Raw genomic sequence first — 22,147 nt, 5'->3', positions numbered from 1 at the left:
AAGCGCGTCCAGGTCGTGCATCAATCGCCGCTCAGGGGACGGATCCTTTCCGGGAGGTGGAGCCTGCGTGTGTTGCAGCAGCCAATGGTGGCGCGGCATTTTCCGCGGGAGATCTGAATTTCGCGGCACGCAGTTTGGCGCTAAAAAAAGAAGAAGGAAAAAAAAAAAACCCAGGCCGAGAAAGGTTCGGAAACCGGAGAGCCAGCCGAGCGCCACCGGGGCCATCGGGGCCCCCTCCCCCGCCTGCGCGCACCCGGCCAGCGCCCGGAGACCCCTGCTCCTCGTCGGCCTTTGGGGCCGCCCCGCGTCGCGGCCGCCCCTCGGGGCGGGCCAGCCCCTGGCAGTGCCCCCGCCGTCCCCCAGCGGGCTCGGCTCGGCCGCGGGCCAGGAGGGGAGGGTCCGGTCTTGCCCTGCCGGCGTCCATTGGCGGCTTCCCCCGGTCTCCGTGCGCCATGCCGCGCGCCGGCTGAGCCGGAGCCCGCAGGTGTCGGCGGGTGCGCCCGGCCTGCTTGGGGAGGGGGTCCCGCACTCGCCATGCTGCGCGTACCTGGTGCCCCGGCTTCAGACGCTGGGCAGCCCCCAAACGGGGTGTCGGCGATGAGCCCCACCGAGCTGTGGCCGCCCGGGCTCAGCAGCCCCCAGCTCTGCCCGGCCAACACCGCCTACTACACCGCGCTGTACCCGCAGACGGTGCCTCCGGCTGCGGTTCCCGGCACCTGCCTGGACGCCACCCCGCATGGACCCGAGGGCCAGCCTGTTCACTGCGTGCTCACGGGCCGCCTGCCGGTAATGCTGTCTCCCTCTGTGCTTTTGGGGGTGTAGGAAAGGAAAGAGGGGGTGCTAAAATCCTGTTCGAATTGTGGGGAGGTGGTGGATATGAATTTTCAGTTTCCAGAATAATCCATTTCCCTACAGTGTCCCGGTGGAAGACCCATTCATTTTCAGGCTTTGGGTAAAAGACAATCGCGTTCCCTATAGTGTGGCAATGTGAGCTTGGACTGGGCATCTGGAACCCAACCCCTGACCCTGGGTGCACAGGGTGACCTAGGGGACACCCATAAGACACCCTAAGTAGCCCCCGTGTGTTATCAGAGCCAGACTGACACTGGCTGATTTCTAACTTCCTACCCAGCACATCCATTCATTCTTTCATTCTTTCATTGTTGGGCCCCCAAACCAGAACCAGGCACCTGCAATTGTCCTGGCCCAGAGTTGAGCCTGGGGACACCCTGGGGACTTTAGCAAAGGGGAATGAGTCCAGTCTGACTTGGACAGACTCCAACCGGTCGATCCAGCCAACTCCTTCCTGAGTCTCCACCCCAGTCCTTGCCCCAGCCCAGCCTTCTAGCCATGGCTTGCCCCTGTGGGAACAACCTCAGGCGCCTGTGCAGATTGGCTGCACACCTCACCCCTCAGGCCTGCTGCCAGGAAGGTCCCAGTGTGGCACCAGGCTGCCAGCCCACCTCCGTCCTCCAGGGAGGGTTTGTTTTGTGGGAGCGGAATGCCTGGAGCCCAAGTGAAACGCATCCACCTTAGGGTCGAGGTGTAGTGAGGGGGCCCTGGGGGTGGGGTGTGGAGCCCTAGTGTCTGGTCCTGACTGTGCTTTGGCCCCAGCCTGGGATTCAAGTACCTCAGCTTGAAAATGCAGGTGTTCCTGGAGGAGTGGTGGAAGCCAGCTCATCTAGGGTCACTTCTGGCTCCAGAGCCCAGGGTGGGGAAGCAGGCTCCGGGGACGGGAGGTGAGGGGTGTTGGAGCTTTGCTTAGTTGTGGGTGGGCTGAACAAGTTCAAGCACAAGAAGACTGTCCCCTGCTCCCTGAGAGGCACGTGTGGTGTGTGCTTGGCAGCTGTGGTGTCTGGCAGCAGTGGTGTCTGGATACAGGCTTTTGCTCCTGCTCAAAGCTTTCACCTTCCTGCCCATAGAATCCCCATTTCACAGGACAAGTAACTGAGGGTCTCTGGGACTGGGTCTCAGGCTCAGCATGTTGTTGTCTGATATATTTTTTGTAGAGGATATCTCAGAAGGTTGGTGGGAGATGGGATTGTAACAGAAGTTTATTCTGGTGTAAAATATTGGACCTCCTTGCAGAGAGGGGATGTGTGTTACAGAAAACAGTGTGTGCAGATTTCAGAGGGTTTTTTTTTTGCACCAAAATAACTTCATATATTTCTTTTAGGTGTGCCTTGAACACCTTGAGGTACCCTCATAGGTGGCATTAGCAGGTTACAGGGGGAAATGGGCTCAGAGAGGGGCTGGCACCTGCCCCTGTGACCCGCGGAGACAGGCTGGAACCAGCTGACCTAGGTCCCTCCTCTCGGCAGCTGTGACTTGCCCCCAGTCCTGCCTGATGTCCCCCACGCAGAGGGCTGGTGGCTGCCGCCCCTCCTCTGGCCAGCTGCTTCTACACAGACTTGCAGTGACAGCTGTGCTTCCGAACGGCTCTGAGCACTCCCAGCGGAGCCCGGCTGCATCTGCCTGGGCCCCCCTCCCCGAGGGGCACGGAGATCTCAGCAAGAATAGCTCTCTGACAGCACACTGCTCGTGTGCCAGGCACTGCTTGGCACCCCTCGTGTTCGCTATCTTGGTCAAGATGTTGAGGATGGGGTGCCAAGTTAGCAAAGGAGAGACATCATTTGCTCAAGGGCACACACGGAGAAGAGGGTGAGTCCCCTTGCCCCAGACCACCCTGATGGCTTGCAAGCCCTGGAGTCCCCCTCTCCTGTGGGTTCCCAGATGCCCGGGGCCTCTCAGCCCTCTGCTTACTCATTTCACAAGGGTGTGACCTGGCACAGCTCCAGACCCAACCCTGGGTGTGCCACTTGCTCTGTGGCCAGGCTGCAAAGTGCAGAGGGAGCTGCTGCTTAAAGGGGCCTTGGGCATTGTCCAGGGGTGGTGGCCAAGTTCAATAGCAAATGGGAAGCCAGGATCCGGGTGTCCTTGCTCCCCGACTACAGGTCTTCCCAGCAGCCTCTGCTAAGGGCTCTGGGGACCCTGTAGGTTGAGGCCTGACTGTGACCAGCTGGGCTTTGGGGTCTTGGCTTGTCCTTTCATTTGGTATTTTCCCCTTGAAAGGAAGCACAATGCTCTAAGACTGGAAATGCTGAGTCTCAGGCTTCCGTTAGCCTGGAGCAGGGCCGGGGTCCCCAAGTGGGGCTCACCTCCATGCCTTTTTCCTGGCCTTGCCCTGTCCACTTAGGGTGACCTTGGGCAAACCTCTTATCTTTCCCCCCAGTGCTGGTTTCTTCCTGGTTACTGGCCCCTAAAGAGGGCCATGCCTGGGGGTCTCCGCCTGTTAGGGGTTGTCCATGGAAGAAGCTGTGGTGGTAAGGTTCTTGGATCCAACCAGGTCTATAGGATCTAGCCCATGGGGTCCCCTAGGAGGGTCCGGGTGAAGGCAACACTGGCCTCCTCAGGTGTGGCCACCGGCCTTTTCTGGGCCATCACCCTCTCTTTTTAGCTTTACCCTTGAACTTAGCAGCTCCGTGCACAAGTGCTGGTCCCAGGCGTGGTGCTGTGCTGCACTGTCCTGGCAATGCCCATTTTACAGGGGATCCGAGAGACCAGTGTTTCTTCCTGGCTCCCCTAGCCAAGAAGGGACACGCCTTCCTGTATGTATGTGTGTGTCATGTCTGTGTGAGTGTGCATATGAGTGTATGCATGTATGTGTCCAGGTTTGTATGTATAGTATATGGATGTATGTGTGTGTGTGTGTGTCCATGTGTATAATGGGAATGTGCAGGCAGAGCCGGGCCCTGGCCCAATCCCAGCTAGGCCTGGGGGAACATGTGTGGGCTGGGCCTTGGAGTTAGACCCAGTTCAGACCCCAGCTGTGCCCTTTTTGTGACCCTGCCTGGGGACTATGAGCAGTGTGCAATGGGCCCGCCTGGGGATTCTGTCCCAGGTCCCTCTCCCTGCTCTATAGGTGGAGGTTCCTCATAGTGGGGCAGGTGGGTGTCTGGCTGGGGACACTGGGCTGCACATCTGTGTCGAGTAGGACCCAGCCTGACCCTCTTCTTCCTGCCCTTGGCGTTCCTTCTGAGGGCTGGGTGAAGGATCTGGGGTCCTTGGAAAGGCCTGATGGGGTTGAGCTTGGACCTTCCCAAGCCTCGACGAGTTAACGGGTAGGTCTGGGGGTCCGGCTTGTGAACATTGTCATGTGTGGCAGAGCCATTTTCTAGAGACAAGCTGGGGTTGGATCTAGGCTGTAGGATTTGCAGCAGCTGGGAGGGTAGATAAAGAACGTGCTGGAGAGACTTCCAGAACAAACAAGCAGGGCTGGTGTTTGGGTGGAGTCCAGGGAGGGGTAGCAGACAGCAGGTTCCTCAAACCAAGGCCATCAATCCAGAGAGACTTCTTGGAGGAGGCAGGCTTGTGGGGGAGGGGAGCTGACTGCAGGAAGAGCTGCCACCACTGCTTACACCTGTCAGCCCAGCTGTGCTTGGCGGTTAGACGCCTCAGTCCCTCTGTGCATGACCTCACCAGCAAGTGTTAAAAACAGGCTGCTCTGTCCAAGCCAAGCTGGGGTGTGTGTGCTGGGGAATGGGAGGGACCAGCAGCCAGGGGAGGGGGGACGTGGACTCCGGGAGTCCAAGGAGGCTGAGATTGGACTTTGGGCAAGAGACCCTGCATTTCCTGAGCACCCCCAGGTGCTGATTCCCCCTGAATCCTCAGTCTTGCTTCGGAGGGAAGGGGATTGGGCGCCCCATTTTACAGAAGAGGAAGCTGAAGCTTCCCAGTGTCCGACTGGCGGGTCAAGCCGGACCCTCTGACCTGTGCCCCAGTGCCCCAGTGCCCCAGCCCAGCCCTGCCCTGCCCTGCCCTGCCCAGCCCTGGAGGGAGGGGAGGCCCTTTCCGGACCAGTGCAGCTTAGGCCTCTTGGGGGAGCTGGGTGGCGTGGGGTGGGGAGCAGCAGATGGGTCTGTGGTTTGATTTCCCCAGCAGGTGTTTCCCAAGCTTGGCGGGAACGGGAAGGGGAACAGTGGGGGGGGGGCGCCTCAGCTGCTTGTCCTTAAGACGGGAAGGATTCATTGTCTGACCCTTTTGGCAAAGAAAGAGTGGCAAATGGGGTCTATTCAGCAGGCAACCCCCCCCAAGCTGGAGCCCAAACAGATCTTCTCAGTGTGGGTACCTCCCTGGGTGTGGCACTGTGCCAGGAAGTCCCCTGGGCCTGCCTGGGCGGGTGCCCAGCTCCACCCTGATAAGGGCCAGCTGTGGTGCTGTGATGGGCACCCGGGCGGCTGGCCCAGCTGCTTTTGCAGTGGGGCCTTCCAGGCCTGGTGTGGTTTAGGCCCCACCCATGGTTTCCTCCCTGTTTTCATCCTCTGGGCAGGGAAGGGACAAAGGTAGAGGTGGGTGCTGTTGTTAAGGAACCCTGGGCCCAAGCACATAGGCCTTTGATTTGCTTCCTGTCCCCCCTTCCCAGGTCACAGGTGTCTTCACCAGGACTGGTGGTAAACTGAGGCACAGAAGGTGGCTCACGCTGGCGTCAGGGAAAGGCTAAAGGAGCAATGCTTCTCACAGTTGGCTTCTCTCTCTACCCCCTCTCCTCAAGGCCAAGAGAAAGCTGGACTTGGAAGGCCTTGGGAGGCCTGCAGTCCCTGAGTTCCGAATGCCCAAGGGGAAGAACATCCGAGTGGAGGGGCTGCCCAGCCCCAAGAGTAAGCGGGGCTGATGGGGGTGGGGCAGGGCGGGCCTTGGCTCACTGTTTCCGGTTGACAAAGGTTTCCTGTGTGTTCTCTCACCGGATCCTGTCGAGCCTCGTGAGGCAACTCAGAGAGCTTGTGTGACTTTGCCAAGGCCACACAGCCAATAAGTGCAAGTGGGACTGGAGCCGGACGTGTCAACACCACACGCTGTGATCCAAGCATGAGGACCATTTTAGTCAGGAGCCTACTATTACTTTTTAATTTTCATAGTTTTGAATTTTTAATTTTCACATTTAGGTCAGTCTGAGATGGTTTTTTTTGTGAGATTTATTTTGTTTGTTTAAAAGGCAGAATTGCAGAGAGAGAGAGATTCTCCATCTGTTGGTTCATTCTTTCAAGTGGCTACAATGGCCAGACCTGGACCTGCGCAAAGCCAGAATCCAGGAGTCTCTTCTGGGTCATCCACATGGGTGCAGGGGCCCAAGTACTTCCATGGCCACAAGTGGGGAGCTGAATTGGAAGTGGACCACCTGGGACTCAAACTGACACCCGTGTAGGATGCCAGTGCTGCAGATGAAGGATTCTAAAGCTCTCACCAGCATGACTGGTGAGCAAGCGTGCTGATCCATTAGTAATGTCTGCCATGGGACAAACCTGACATGATGCTGCCTACCAAGCACGTGCCATCTACAAGGTTACTTCAGAAGCTTTACAGAGGGAGGGCTGGCTTTGTGGTACAGTGGACTAGGTTGTTACCTATGAAACCAGCATTCCATATAAATGCTAGTTCAAGACTCAGCTGTCCCAGTTTGAACCCAGCTCGCTGATAATGCACATGGGAGAGTGGCAGAAGAAGGGCCAAGTGTTTGGGTCCACATTACTGTCCTAGCCTGGCTCAGCTCCAGCCATTGTGGCCATTTGGGGAGTGAATCAGCAGACAGATGGTCTCGCTGTCTCTTCCTCTGTTTCTGTTAACTCCACCTTTCAAATAAATAAATCTTTTTTTTTTTTTGCATTTCTTTTTTTTAATTCATTAATTACATTGTATTATGTGTCAGTTTCATAGGTACTGGGATTCTCCCCACCCCTCCCCAAACCCTCCCACCATGGTGGATTCCTCCACCTTGTTGCATAACCACAGTTCAAGTTCAGTTGAGATTCCCCCATTGCAAGCATATGCCAAACATAGAGTCCAGCATCTTATTGTCCAGTCAAGTTCAATGGCTTCTTAGGTATACCCTCTCTGGTTGAAGACAGAGCCAGCAGAGTATCATCCCGATCAATTAAAAGCTCCAACATACCATCAGTAAAAATTTACATCATTATGGAATTAATTGACATAGTAATGAGTAGCCAATATGTTAAAAATAAATGCTAGTTCTTAACCACCTTCTGTGACCACCTCATTGACATTTCAATTTTAGTTTATACACAACATATAACATATATAACATAACAAATAAATAAATCTTAAAAAAAGAGAAATTCACCAAGGGACGGGTGTTGTGGTACGGTGAGTTAAGCTACCACTTTGGATGATGTCCATATCCTATTTGGGAATGTCAGTTTGAGCCTTGTCTACTCTATGTCCCATTCAGCCTCCTGCTAATGGGCCTAGGAGGCAGCAGATGGCGGTTCAAGTGCTTGAACCATTGCCACGACATGGAAGATAAGTCGGACTTCTGGATTCTTAGTTTTTACCTGACCGAGCCCTGGCAGGTGTGGGTAAAGGGAGAGTGAAGATCTAACTTTCTCTGCCACTCAGACACAGAGACACAGAGAAGGAGATCTTCTATCTGCTGGTTCACTCCCCGAGTGGCCACCATGGCCAGGCCGATGCCAGGATCTTCATCTGTGTCTCCTGTGTGGGTAGCAGTAGCTCAGGTACTTGCCATCTGTTACTGCTTTCCCATGTACCTTCGCAGGGAGCTAGATTAGAAGTGGAACAGCTGAGACTTGAACAAGTGTCCATATGGGAAATTCGCAATATATGTAGTGACTTAACCTGTTGTGCCACAGCATCAATCCAAAACTTTTTTTAAAAAAAAGATTTACTTATTTATTTCAAAAATTAGAGTTACAGAGAAAGAGAGAGACCTTCCGCCCACTGGTTCACTCCCCAGATAGCTGCAACAGCCAACGTTGGGTCAGGGTGAAACCAGGAGCTTCTCAGTGGGTCTCCCACTGTGGGTGGCAGTTGCCCAAGTACTTGGTCTATTTTCTGTTATCTTCTTAGATGCATTAGCAGGGAGTTGGTTGGAAATGGAGCAACTGGACACAAATCAGCAGTCATTTGGGAAGCCAGCAATGCAGGCTGCACTTTGACCCACTATACCACGATATCAGCTCCAACTTTTTAATGTTTGTAGAAAATACAGTTCAGCCACAATTTCATTTTGCTGCAAAAGAATTTGAAACTCATGCATAGCTTTTTCGTTGCATGTATGTCCCCGAACTTGTAGAAGAAGGCCCTTTGTATGTGTCGTGAGGTTTTGAGCCCTCTAAGGAATCTCACACTTTGTAAAAGTCAGGCTCCTGAACCCGTACGGGCCCGTTTGGCCGCAGGCCTGCTGTGTGACTTGCAAGGCATTTGATTGCAGGAGGCCCCTGTGGTTTTGATGGTGTGCCTGAGAAGTGGTTTTGCAACATCACCCTCATCAAGAGCAGGGCTTTTTTTTTTTTGTAAACCTGCCCGATTCTAGGCCTGATTCCTCTCAGATAATCATCAGGCTACTGTGGGAAAAAAAGCAAATGGGCGTCTGATCCTCTCCTCACCTCTCTACCCTGATCCCCAATTCCTGACCTATCTGGCAAGGTCCAGGTAGGGCTAAAAAGGCATACCCTGGATTCCAGCCAAACTGCCCAGATTGGAATCCCAGCATGGCCAGCTTCCAGCAGAGCGAGTTGAACACTTTGCAGAGCCTGCCCGCATCCTGTGTCCTCGTCTGTGGAATGGGGGTGGGTGGCTCTGCGCCAGCCACGGGGCAGGTTGTAAGGACCGACTGCTGGAGTGAAGACAGCCCTCACCCGGTCAGGTCAGCGACTGCACTGTTACAGGGGTCACTGTGGCTGCCCCAGGCAAGTCACTCTCTGTCCTTAGGAAACAGTGGCCTGGAACGCCCCCTGCCTCACATGCCCTGTTCATAGGGGAAGCAGGTGATGAAGGATGGCAACAGGTGTGCTCAAGCAAGCCCAGTGAGGAGGAACTCCTCCAGGCTGGCTGATGCTCCCTGATATACCTGGGCCCCTGTCTTTCTTAGCCCCCAAGTCCCCCGGGGAGAAGACGCGATATGACACATCTCTGGGGCTGCTCACCAAGAAGTTCATTTACCTCCTGAGTGAATCGAACGATGGAGTCCTGGACCTGAACTGGGCGGCCGAGGCCCTGGATGTGCAGAAGCGACGCATCTATGACATCACCAATGTGCTAGAGGGCATCCAGCTCATCCGCAAGAAGTCCAAGAACAACATCCAGTGGGTGTGAGTGTTCCAGCGGCCAATGGCATCTTCCAGAGGGGGCTTGAGTGGGTGGAGCCAGGGGCCAGAGCCAATGGCATCTTCCAGAGGGGGCTTGGTGGGCGGAGCTGGGGGCTTGGTTGGCAGAGCCAGGGGCCAGAGCCAGTCTGGGGTGGGCACCTCGGGGTGAACCTAGTACCAGCCGGTGGGCACAGGGGCTGTTTGAGAAGTGGGTTAAAGAGCAGGTGTGTAGCCTGTAGTCATAAGAGGTGGGAAACGGGGTACAGGATGAGTTCTAGGATGAGGGAGGATTACAAAGACCCCAGGTCCTTCCTTTTTTTTGTTTTGTTTTCTTTATTTTTATTGGGAAGTCAGATTTACAGAGAAAAGGAGAGACAGAGAGAAAGATCTTCCATCTGCTGGTTCACTCCCCAAGTGACCGCCAATGGGCAGAACTTGAGCTGATCCAAAGCCAGCAGCCAGGAGCTTCTTCTGGGTCTCCCATGTGGGTGCAGGGTCCCAAGTCTTTGGGCCGTCCTCGACTGCTTTCCCAGGCCACAAGCAGGGAGCTGGATGGGAAGTGGAGCAGCTAGGATATGAACTGGTGCCCATATAGGATCTTGGCACATGCAAGGCAAGCACTTTTGCCACTAGGCTACCACACCAGGCCCAGGTCCTTCCTCTTGATTCCCATCACCTAGCTTAAGGAAGTCCCTGAGAGCCGAGAAGGACTCTCTCAGCCTCCTCCCAGCTCTGAACTAGGAGTACTCGGATCTCCTCTCCCAGGTTTCCTACAGGGCCCTGGTGTGGATCCTGAGGGAACCCGGGCAAGGGGGTCAGGACTACAGTCACTTAAGTGTTGTGCCGTTTGTGTGGGTATTGGGCGTGGACAGAGTTGAGAGCCTCCCTGGAAGTGGGGTTCAGTTCAGGCCTTGACTTGTTTCTTGTCCCTAGCACAGCCCACAACTCTCATCTTGCAATCCCTGGCTGCTCTCTGAGGGTTAGGTGCTGCCACTGATGTGTGGGAACCAGGGGTGAATGGCCTTGACCTGGAGCTCCACCCCGCCCTTCTGTGCAGGGATGGAGGGGGCGGTCTCTGGATGCAGACTGACACTGAGGGGGCTGCTCTGTTTCCAGAGGCAGGGCACTATCTGAAGTCCCCAGCCGGCCCGGGCAACAGCAGCAGCTGCAACAGGAGTTGAAGGAGCTGACGAGCATGGAGCAGGCCCTGGACCAGCTCATCCAAAGCTGTTCTCAGGACCTGAAGGAGCTGACAGAGGACAAGGCTAACAAGAAATATCCTCTCTGTGGGCTCGGGGAGGGGGTGTCTGGGAGCAGCTGGGCCTGTTGGGGCTTTGTAGCCACGCCCCCGCTGAGGGCTCTTCCTGCCTCTCAGGTTCTCCTCTCCAGCCTATCAGGTTACCTGCTCATGATCAGACATGAGCCAGTGTCTTTAGATCTGGAAAATGGAGAACAAAGAAGAATCCATGAGCGTTGCCACCCCAACACAACATCATCCCCTCACTAGACATGGGGAGCCTGCTGCACGGGACATTGTTGTTCTGCTTTTGTCAGTATGTCACATTTCCACCTGCAGACGCCCATACTTAATCACTCTTAACCCACATGAAAGCAACTTCACATGACTCAACTGCATCTTTCTTTGAGCCCCATCTGTAAAATGATGCCTGGTGTCAGACTACAGTCTGTTGGTTGATAAGCCCCAGAGTGGGTCATTTAACGCCGTTGTAGATTTCTGCTTTGATGATTGACGTCGAGCTGAGGATCTTTTATTTTGGACCTCGTCCGCTTGTCGCTCAGTTCGCTAAGTCGAGTCCTCGGGTGGAAACAATGAGGTTGAAAAGCAAGGGCTGTGCCCTGGATCCTCCATACATTTTCCCAAGTAGTTTCACATCTCAATGGTTTTTTTTGGATCTAACTTGGTATTTTTGGAAGAATCATGAGAATGACAAGTAAAATATCTTCCTGTCTTCTCGGTTTAATGATTTTTTTTTTAAGATTTATTCATTTTTTATTACAGTCAGATATACACAGAGGAGGAGAGACAGAGAGGAAGATCTTCCGTCCGATGATTCACTCCCCAAGTGAGCCGCAACGGGCTGGTGCGCGCCGATCCGAAGCTGGGAACATGGAACCTCTTCCAGGTCTCCCACGCGGGTGCAGGGTCCCAGTGCTCTGGGCCGTCCTCGACTGCTCTCCCAGGCCACAAGCAGGGAGCTGGATGGAAAGTGGAGCTGCTGGGATTAGAACCGGCGCCCATATGGGATCCCGGGGCTTTCAAGGCGAGGACTTTAGCCGCTAGGCCACGCCGCCGGGCCTGGTTTAATGATCTTTTTAAGAGGACACCTTTATGTAAAAAACACCAATAGAAGACAGCTTTTTAAAAATGACATATATCCCGCGCTCTAATGCAATCCGAAGGACCTCATGATAGCCAAAGAAGACGTTATGTGTTTTAGTTTTTCCTAAGCAGCAAAAGGAGAAAGTGTTGATCACAGGCTCTGACAGGCTAGGGCGAGGGGGCTCTGCAATTTGACCCGAGGACCACTTTTCTTGACTCCTGCCCCTACACTGGCCTACGTGACGTACCAGGACATCCGTGCTGTGGACAACTTTAAGGAGCAGACGGTGATCGCTGTCAAGGCGCCTCCACTGACAAGGCTGGAAGTGCCCGAGAAGGTTGAGGTGAGAGCGGGAGCGTGGGCTGCAGGGTGGCCCAGGGAGGATCCTGGACCCCTCTGTGCGCTCTGTCCGTGAGGTGTCCATGCTGGTGTCTGCAGCAGTAGTAGTGATGTCCAAGGTGGGGCAGACAGCAGAGGCTGGAACAGAGTGGAGACAGAGAACTGGTCTAGCATGCCTCTGTGGCTGGTGCCTCCGATAGCCCGGGGACCCCACAGGCGTGTTCTTGTGGCCCCACTGGTGCCTCCATCAGCCCGGGGACCCCGCAGGCATGCTCTTATGGCCCCACTGGTGCCTCCGTCAGCCCGGGGACCCCGCAGGCGTGCTCTTGTGGCCCCACTGGTGCCTCCGTCAGCCCGGGGACCCCGCAGGCATGCTCTTGTGGCCCCACTCAGGGCCTCCGTCAGCCCGGGGACCCCGCAGGTGTGCTCTTATGGCCCCACTCAGGGCATCCTTCACACTCACAAGATCCTTTCATGCTGACCATGCTTTCCAGGGTTAGAGACCAAAATCCCTGACATGCCCCAAGGGGATGGTGCCCGCTAACCTTCCCAGCCTCCTCTGCCATACCACCCTTAGCTGTTTTTGCTTTGGCTGCAGGTGCTGCAGCATGCCAAACTCATCCCCAGGGCAAGATCTTCACATATGCTGTTCCCTCCAGCTGAAATGCACTGTCTGTCCTCCCTCCCCCTGGTTTACTGCCATGCATCCTCCCTGTCTCAGCTTGAACACCATTTCCTCCTGGAAGCCTTCCCTGATCACTCCCAGGTTCATAACCCTCAGTTTCCTAGCATACTTGACTTGCAGGATATTTTTGGCACTCTTTTGGCTTCACCCATAAGGCTGCAAGCTTCCGAAGAGAATGTTCTACTCTCCTTGTATTCCCTGACCGAGGGCTGGGCACATAGAAAGGGCTCCAGAAAGAGTTTTTCCATGGAAGAGTGAGGTTGCAGAGATCATGAAGGCCACGCCACTCCCTTGGAGAGGGTTCACCCAGTGGAAGAACGAGGCCAGTCAGCAGTGATGCGGTTGTCCGTAGATTGAATTTGAGCTTGGAGAGTGCAGGGGGGAGGGACGGTTTATCTCAGTCTTGGAGAATGAGTAGATTTTGTCCCGAGGACACCCTACGGGAGCATAGGCATGGAGGCCAAACACATGTCACAGGGGCCTGTGGGTAGCCAGCTGTGGCGGCATAGAGGGGAAGAACAGGAGTGGGAAGGCTAAGTGTTGGCACTGTTGGTCACAAGGAACAGAAAGTCAAGTCCGGTTGGTTTAAGCTGTTGAGGGCTCAGGGACCAACTTGGAGATTGCGGTGAAGCCAGATGCAGGGCTCAGCCCGGGCCTCAGGTCGGCCTCACACGTTTCTCACCTGTTCTTCTCGGTGTGGACTCCATTTCTGGTGTGTTCCTCTCGCAGGGTCTTGTGTGACAAAAGTTGGCTGTCCCACTGAGATGGTAGCTTGTTTCCTCAGGTCCAAGGCCAGCAGCAGAAGTGACAAGTGTCCCCACCGGCCTAGCACAGGGGTCTTGTGCATGGTGACTCCTGCGTGTGTGTCCAGCTGCTCAGAGCCAAGCGGTGGCTTCTTTTTGTCCTGCAGGACAATCTGCAGATACGTCTCAAGAGCATCCAGGGGCCCATCGAAGTGTACCTGTGTCCGGAGGAGGTTCAGGAACCGGACAGTCCTGTCAAGGAACTTCTCCTTTCCAGCTCTTCCCTCAGCCCCAGCCATAGCCCCAACTCCACCCAGCCCAGCAGTACCACCAGCCCTGGCATTGCAGAACCTGCAGCACCCTCAGGTAAGGCCCTCAGGACAGAGGGACAGCAGGTGGGAGCTGCAGTGTCCTCTCTGATCTCCATGCTCCTTGGGTGCCTGCACCTGCTGAGCTGCTGGGAATTTGGCCTTCCTCCCCCAACCATGCACCTTGAACTTCAGGGCTTCGTGAAGCTCGGTGCATACAGTCCTGGTCTTACTGGAGAGCTGTTGCTTAAGGGCACAGGGGCCTGTATTTAGGTCATTTCTGCGCTTCTCACAATGGTGTGACCTTGGGCAAACACTTTAGCCTTGCTTTGCCTCAGTTATCTCATCTTTAAGTTGGGCACTGTAATTCATAGCATCTAAGTCACAGGCCATGCTACAAACAACTCCAAGCAGTTCTGAGTGTTAGTTTTTGTGGATTTGTCAGAGAGGGGCAGAGTGACAGGGGTTTTTATTCTTAGGTTCCCATTCCCAAAGGCCGTCAGGAACCAGGGCTGCGTCAGACCAAAGCAGGGTGTCTGGAATTCATTTGAGGTCTTTCCCATGGGTGACAGGGATCCAACTCCTTGACTCATTGACCTGCTGCTCCGAGGAGCTGCGTGAGCAGGAAGCTGGAGTTAGGAGCTATCCTGGGACTCGAACCCAGACACTTGATGCAGCTGTCCCATGCAGTGGCGCCACTGCAAAGCAAATGCCCTCCGCTTCACAGCACTTTGGGAAGCCGATTTTGCCATTCCTGGGTTAGACAGCTGATCGGTCTTAGCCAGGGCCTCCCACCTGGAAGCAAGCTCGAGGTACACCTCACTGGTGCTCTCCCCACGGGCACAAAGTAACCAAGGCAGGAAGATGATGCAGGGGAGAGCTGGCTACACGTGGCTGGCAGCTGCTGGGGAGCAGAGAGGAGGAGAAATCCTAAAAGGCTCCTGGGAAGGAGGCGAGGGGGGCCCTCCCCTAGCACGGCGCTCACCACCCACCGGGCAGCACAGGGCACATTGGGTATCGGGCCTGGGATTCCTGCAGGCCTGTGGACCTGTGTTAAGGGGTGGAATTCCCTTAAGCTGACCTCTGTTGTGAAGACAAAGGCAGTGCTAGAACTGGTCGCTGGGGAGTGGCCCTCCCCTCACCACCTCCTACCAGGGTTAGGGTTCTACAGAGCACACAGGGTGAGGATTCCTACAAAGCACACATTGGATTCCTGTTCTCTCTCTTGGGTCAACCCTTGCTTCTGGGTCGGGTTTTAGATGACCTGAGAATGAAGAACACTTTTTTTTAATTGTTTTTTTTTTTTAAAGATTTATTTATTTTCATTTGAAAGGCAGATTTACAGAGAGAGGAAAGACAGAGAGTAAGATCTTTCATCCTCTGATTCACTCCCCAAGTGGCCATGACAGCTGGAGCTGGGCTGGTCCAAAGCCTGGCGTTTCCATGTGGTCTCCCATTTGGGTGCAGGGGCCCAAGGATTTAAGTCCTCTTCTACTGCTTTCCCAGATACAATAGCAGGGAACTGGATCAGAAATGGAGTAGCTGGGACTAGAACTGGAACCCATACCAACACCACAGGTGGAGGCTTAACCTACTATACTGAGGCACTGACCCCAACTAAAAACACTTTTTATATCTTAACGTTGTAGAGGGAAAACCCCCAGCCACTGTGGCAGACACCATAGGGGGCCCGCAAAGCCCTCAGGTACCATCTGGCCCTTCACAGAAGTTAGCTGTGACCCTGACCAATTCAGTTCTTCATTTAACACAAAGGACATGGGGCCCAGAGAGGGCAGATGGCAAGAGGATGGCAGAGCTTGGACACGAGCCAGCCTCTCAGCTGCCCTCCAGTGACCTCCCTGGGCCTGTTGACCTTGTCCTGGGAACAGGGTGCTCCCTTTGCCAGCCATCTGTCCCTGCAGGCACCGCCCTAGTGCTATCTCGCACTCCAGGCGCTGCCTCACCCTCCCATCCCTCATCCTGCCCCTCCTTTTCTCTCAGTTGTCCACACACCTAGCTCCCCCGCATCGGGGCTGCCTCTGCTCCGAGGTCCTGTGAGCCCTCCAGTGAAGGTGGCAGACCCTGCAGCGAGAGCCAAGGTGAGGGTCTCACCTGGGTTTGACTCTACAGGAGCAGAGACCCTGAGAGCAGTAGAGGCTTACACGGCATTTGGTGGAGGGCCAGCCCACAAGCCAGCCCTCTGGCCATAGCATAGCCTGTCTTCTTGCTAAGTGGCATCACCGTGTTGTCCCTGGTGAAGGGCTGAGCAGGTGTTTCTCCTGGAGGTTAGTGAATACACTTGCACACACACACACTCACACGCTCACTCATGTCCCATGTTCTGACCTAAAGCAGAGTCATTCTGGGGGCACCGGAGGCCAGGCCTAAAGAGGAAGCTGCTGTGGTGCTGGGACCCAGGGCCTGGCCCTGGCATACCAGGGCAGTTGCTAACTCTTGGCTGCCTCAGTTTCCCTCATCTGTATCCAAAGGGGTTCGAACCAGAACAGCCACTTTGCTCCAGGCCCTGACATCCTGAGATGAACATCAGTGGAGCTGAGAGTGTCCGCTGGGGAGCTGGGAGACCTGGTGCTGCTCTAGCTGCTCTCACCCCCTGGCGATGGCAGCTTTGGGGCTCATGCCTTCTTGAGCCACTGGGCCTGGCCTCAGTGTCCTCACCTCTAAGATGGGGACATGGATTGATTCTCTTGTAAAGACTGAGTGTGTTACAGGGGATGCTTCACGGATGTGTTTCCTTATTATTTTCTTTTTAAACACAAAGTCAAGGTGACTTGCGCACCTGTTGTGCTAGACCACGGATGGGTTTGGAGACCCAGAAATGCTCGAGCCATTCTAAGCACAAGCCATGGCAGGTGCTCCAAAGGGCGGCTCCGCCATGCCTGTGGGCGAGGCAGGGAGAGCAAGGTCCCACCTGCACCGGACGGTCCATGGTACCCTCACAGCCACTGCTGCCAGCAAGGCAGATTCATGTTTCACTTTCCAACAACACAGAGGCTCTGACTTGCATGGCTGGCGAGAGGCCAGGCTGGTCCCAGCACTGCTCCTGCTCCCGCGCCAAGCCTATTCTCTAATCTCAGCAACATGCTTAACAAACCTGTGATTGGCAGCAGCGCAAATGGAGTTGGCTTCTCTAGACTTCAGGTTCCTTGTCTATAAGCAGAGTGGTGGCACTGCTTCTACCAGGGCCTGCTGGGGGTCGGGAGGGTGGAACGGGGTTCACCCCTCAGCAACAGGAAGACTGAGCTCTTCCCTCTGCTGGTTCAGTCTCCCAACCGGAGCTGACCCCAGGCTGAAGCCAGGGTCCTGGAACTCCATCTGAGTCTCCTCTGTGGGTGGCAGGGGCCCAAGCATTTGAGCCACTGTCTGATGCTTCCTAGAGCAGTAGAGCGAAGCTACAATCCAAAGTGGAGCAGCCAGGGCCTGAATTGACAGTATGGGATATGGTTGTGGCAAGCAGCTTAGCCCTCTGTGCCACAGCCTACCTTAATTTTAGTGTTAACAAGGGCAGTCTGCAGACTCAGTGTGGGATTTCTACACACCATTTTTCCCCCCGCATTCTATTTATGCGTTAGAGAGAGAGCTGGATGGAGAGCTTCCGGCCACTGGTTTACTTTTCAAATGCCCGTGACAGCTGGGGCTAGGCTAGGCTGAAACCAAGAATCAGGAACTCGATCTGGGTCTCCCCCATGGGGAGCCAGGGTGGGACCCAGCTACCTGAGAAATCACCTGTTGCTTCCTAAGGATCGTGGCTGATGGCAGGGTTGGGACTTGACCTCACGCTCTCTAGGGGGGGATGCACCTGCCCCAGGCAGTATCTTAGCTGCCCAGCCCAGAGGAGCTGTTCTCTGCAGGCACTGGTCACTGTGGCTTCTCAGCAGCCCCTGGAGGTACAGAGAAGGAGCGTGCCTGGAAGCATGAAGTCACTGGCCACACCAGTGGCAGCCAGGAGGCGGTTCTCAGGCCATCTAGCTACTGGCCTTTATATTTTCAAAGCACTGCTTGCTTGAAGTTCAAAGAATGACTCCAATAGTGGGACTCTGCCTTCAAGCTACGTTTCCAGTGCCCCAATCTAGTTCCCTGTTTAGGAAATCTGCTGCCCCATACCTCTAGGTAGAAGTGACCTTGATGGGGGAGGCTGAGGGCTGGGTCGGGTGGTAGGAAGGTAGGCAGGGGCTGGATTACGCAGGTCCTTCTCAGCCAATGCACAGCAGGCAGTGAGAGCACAGCCTGAACAGGGCAAGGGTGAAAGTGAGTGGCCAGGTGATGGGGGAGGGGCGAGGGCAGGCTAGGAGCAGTGGGACCTCAGAAAAACGGCAGCCCAGAGAATATTGGATTGTGGATGCCAGACTTGTTTCTGGAATTCTGGATGATTCTTTGGCCTCTTGACTTGGGCACCTGAGTGAGTGATGGTTCACGGACTATGGTGTGGACAGATGAGGGGAAGCATGGGGTTCGGGATGGCCGGGAGTTTGGTTGTGACATGCTCAGGTGTGCTATACTTTAGCCAGGAGGAGTGTATGGGACCAATTCCATCGGATCCACTTGGGAGCAGTGGGTCCAGCAGAGGGCACGAAGCCACAGGTTGAATGCACTTACCTGTGCAGGTACACAGCTATAGAGAAGGAGACTGAAGATGGAGCCCAGGGCCTCTGGGGTCTAGAAGCTGGGAAGAGGAGGGTCCGGCCAAGGGAACAACAGGCAGATGTTGGGTAGCCGAAGTCGAGCAAAGCAGGGTGGTCCAAGGACCAGGGTGTGTGGGATGGGTTGAAGCCTTGGACCCCTTGTTCTGTGGCCTGGTAGGAGCAGACCCCAGTGTGGGGTGGGCTCAGGAATGAATAGGAATAGGGGAGGAGAGTAACACAAGCAACACTCGAGCAAGTTTGCTATGCAGAGGAGGAGCGCGTAGAAATTAGAAGGTCGTGAGGTCAGTAAAGCTTTGTTTTCTGATAGAGTAAAATATACATTTCCCAAAATGTGCCCTCTGATCTTGGAAGTGTCCAGTTGGGTGGTATGAAACGCACTCTTGGTGTTTTGCTTCCTCTAAAACTGAAACTCGACACACATGAAAAAACTGCTGGGCCACTGTTGTGCTGCCCTGGGTTAAGCCACCACCTGCAGTACCAGCATCCTATATGAGTTCTGGGTTGAGAGGGGCCTGCTCCACTTCTCATCCAACTCTGCTGATGTGCCTGAGGAAGCATCAAAAGATAGCCCAAGTGCTTGGGCCCCTGCACCCGTGTGTGGGACCTAAATGGGGTTTCAGGCTCCTGGCTTTGGCCATTGTGGTCATTTGGAGAGAGAACCAGTGGATGGAAGACCTCTCTGTCCTCATAACTCTGCCTTTCACTTATTTATTTCTTTGTAGCATTTATTCACTTGAAAGCACAGTTCCAAAGAGAGAGATCTTCCACCTGCTGGTTCATTCCTCTAGTGGCCATTCACAGCCAGCTCTGGGCCAGGCTGCAGCCAGTAGCTTTATCTGCATCTCCTGTGTGGGCACAAGGGCCTGAGTACCTAGGTCGTCTCCTGCCGCTTTCCCAGGCACATGCATAGGGCACTGAATCAGAAGTAGGGCAGCCAAAGTGGTGCCCGTATGGGCTAGATCGCTATGACACAATGCAAACTCACTCTGCTTTTCTGGTACATGAGTCAATCTTTAAAACACACCAACTCTACATGCCTCCTGCTCCAGACCCTGTCACCACCACTCATAGGAGAGGTCTTTCAAAATCGATTTACGCCATTGTGTGTCTGAACCAATATGGCTTCTTTGAAGAAATGTCCACTCAAGTCCTTTGTTAATTTATGAATCGAACTTTTTTGCAGTTGTTGAATTTTAGAAAGGCAGTTGGTGTGAGAGTGTGTGTGTGGATGGGAACTGTCTAGCAGAGTCAGAGAGATTGACAGTGCCAGAAAAAGAGGAAATGGTTTCAGAAGGTGAGGGGGTCCAGGAGCCAGGGGGCAAATCTTGAAAGCAGGGTGCCCAACCCACTCAGAGGAGGTAGGGGGAGAGGGCAAGGAGATGGGGGCGTGTCCCCGAGCCCTGTAGTGGGAGTGGGATGTACAGAGAACCAGAGAACAGGTTGGCCATCCTGGCTACCAAGGGACCCAGGCACCAGGGCCAAGCATGACCAGTGTCTTTGTCCCCAGCGCCAGCACTAATTCCCCAGCAGGATGTGCCGCTGCCGCCATCACCACCACCACCACCGCCGCCGGCCCTTGTCCCCTTGGAGGCCGCCGACAGCCTGTTGGAGCTGTCGCACCCGCTGCTGCAGCAGACCGAGGACCAGTTCCTGGCCCCGGACCTCACCTGCAGCTCCCCGCTCATCAGCTTCTCCCCGCCCATAGACCAGGATGACTACTTGTGGAGCCTGGATGGGGGTGAGGGCATCAGTGACCTCTTCGACACCTACGCACTTGGGGATCTGCTGATTAACTGAGGGGCCCACCCTGGTGGCCCACCCATCTCTACCTCCTCACATCAGACTGACGGGGCCCCCGTCCACCCGCACGGGCACAGCCTCTTGGGAGGTGTGATGTGGCAGCTGGGGGGTGAAGTGGGCGCAGGGGGTGAGATTTGTCCTTCCTGAGGGAGGCGTGGACTTCTGACCTCTGACCTCATGAGGGATGACAGGTGAAGCGCCCGATGAGGCGGACCCCCACTGCCGCCCTTGTATTTATTTCAGGTTGAGTTTGATTGTCATCCCTGAGTTTTAGCAGGGAGTGTTTAGGTTCTGGCAGCACCTGTCCTCAAACAGGCTCTTCCCGGAGCTCGAGCCACCTCGCTGGTTCCCCTCCTGTGTTGGGGACCAGGATTCAGGACTGCAGCCCAGCTGCCAGGACACTGATGGCACTTAGACCTGGCGAACCTCATGCGTGCCAGGCCCCGGTCTGGGGTTTCAGGGACCACCCCCTGACAGGGCGCTGAGGTGCCTGTGGAAGTGGGAACAGCCAGTTGAGGGGCCCCATTCCTATGGAGTTCCTCTCACCTGCCCCCTTCTCACTCCTTCCTCCCCACTCCCCTTTGAAACCCCCTCCAGAGACCTCTCCTCTTGGTCTGCCTGGCCCTGGGTCAGGGGCCACTTTGCACCAAGGACCTGGAGGAAGAGGCAGGGCCACCAAGAAGCCAGCAGCTGCCAGGGAGGATCTGGGGCTGCTGTGTGTGGAAGGGGGATGACTCCCCTTTGCCAGCCCACACCCAGACCCCCAAGAGCAGAGATGGCATGATGGTCTTCACTCCTGTGGTCACTGGGATGCCTGTCAGGAGTCAGGGAGAGGTGTGCCCTGCAGACCAGGCTGTGGGAGGTAACAGGGAGGCAGGCTCGTGGCACCTCTTCAGGGCAGGGGGCCTCTGAAGGAAGTCCTGGTTGGTCCTGGTCCCCTGTCCCCACCTCCAGACTGGTGGGACCACCCTGTCCCTGTGGTCCGTCTGAGGGCAGCAGGGCGCTCAGGGCTGAGCCAAGGCTGTACCTTCTGGTGAGTGCCAGTCAGAGGTGGTGGTCCAGGAGGCCCACCACCCACCCTCAGGGATGCGGGATTCCCCCAGCACTCAGCTGGGCAGCACTTTCGTTATGTGAAGTTTGTAGCATTAATCTGGTTTCAAATATGAAGTGGGCACCACAGGGTAGCTCCTGAGTTGACTGACAGCCACTAAAGTGGCAGCCGATGCCTGGCTGCAGGTGGTGGGGGCAGTCTTGTTTGCCTTGTTACTGGCTTCACCCCCTGGGTGCCCAAGTTTGCCTCTTCCCAGGAGGGTCTGCAGGTCTCAGCCATCCCTATTATGCCAACAGGGCTGATTGTCTCAGCTTTACTGCAGTGCCTCAACCTCTCCCAGGCCCTGCAGCTTACCCAGGAGACAGGTGCAGCTTGCTATCTCATCTGGGGCCATGGGACTGCAGGTGGCAGTGCTGTCCAGGGGGCAAGGTCCATCTCTCAGAACAGAGGTGTTAAGCTTCTTGCCTTGGGCTCTGGGTGGAACTTTTTCCTCTTACCAAATTAGAGGAGAGGGCTGTGGACCCCACTGGGAGAAGTTTAATGCCCAAGTGTGGTGGAGTTCAAGCTCATTGCCCATGTGCCTTGGGCAGCAAGCACCCTGCCTGGCTGAGGGACCTCACATCCCCGGCCACACTCGGGCTTGGTGTGGGGAATAAGCGGGGCCTCCTGGCTGGGCCGCTTTTAGCCTCTCAGGTCGCATGAGCACTATGACGGCTGTGTTTTGAGTAGGTGTTCCCTTTGTGTGTGTGTTGGGGGGGGGGGCGTGCCATGTAAACTGAACTGGGGCTGCAGGAAAGCCAGTTTCTTTCTGAAGAAAATGACTCCTGTTAGGAAAGTCCTCAGCCCCATTGGCAGCCCCTGTGTCCTGAGGGGCCCCAGGGAAGCCAGTAACATTAAATCTAAGATGGCAATCTGACCTGCTCTGAGTGCCCCCAACCTGTTGCTGTGGGCTCCCCAAGCAGAGCACTGGGAGAAGGGAGTGGTGCTTAGAACGTTAACTTCAGGGAGGGTGGGCTTGACATCACACCCTAACCCTGGTGTGTGAAGCCTCAGTTCTGCAAGTATGTAGTTTAGTGAGAGCTTGCATATTCCAGCC

The 22,147-nt window shown here is 55.3% G+C and overlaps 1 protein-coding gene across 1 annotated transcript; it reads left to right on the top strand.

The window, feature by feature from the left end:
• The first annotated feature begins 205 nt into the window (after positions 1 to 205).
• E2F2 (E2F transcription factor 2) lies at positions 206 to 20,487 on the top strand. The gene is made up of 7 exons (XM_004592264.2): positions 206 to 786; positions 5,552 to 5,657; positions 8,906 to 9,125; positions 10,239 to 10,397; positions 11,693 to 11,807; positions 13,399 to 13,597; positions 19,708 to 20,487. The coding sequence occupies exons 1-7, from the start codon at positions 535 to 537 to the stop codon at positions 19,995 to 19,997; spliced, it is 1,341 nt and encodes a 446-aa protein (XP_004592321.2). The 5' UTR covers positions 206 to 534; the 3' UTR covers positions 19,998 to 20,487.
• Positions 20,488 to 22,147: the final 1,660 nt, after the last annotated feature.

This window comes from Ochotona princeps, chromosome 2 (assembly GCF_030435755.1).
Source record: "Ochotona princeps isolate mOchPri1 chromosome 2, mOchPri1.hap1, whole genome shotgun sequence".
Taxonomy (NCBI): domain Eukaryota; kingdom Metazoa; phylum Chordata; class Mammalia; order Lagomorpha; family Ochotonidae; genus Ochotona; species Ochotona princeps.
Note: the sequence above shows the minus strand (reverse complement) of the source record. Positions and strands in the feature narration are given on the sequence as shown.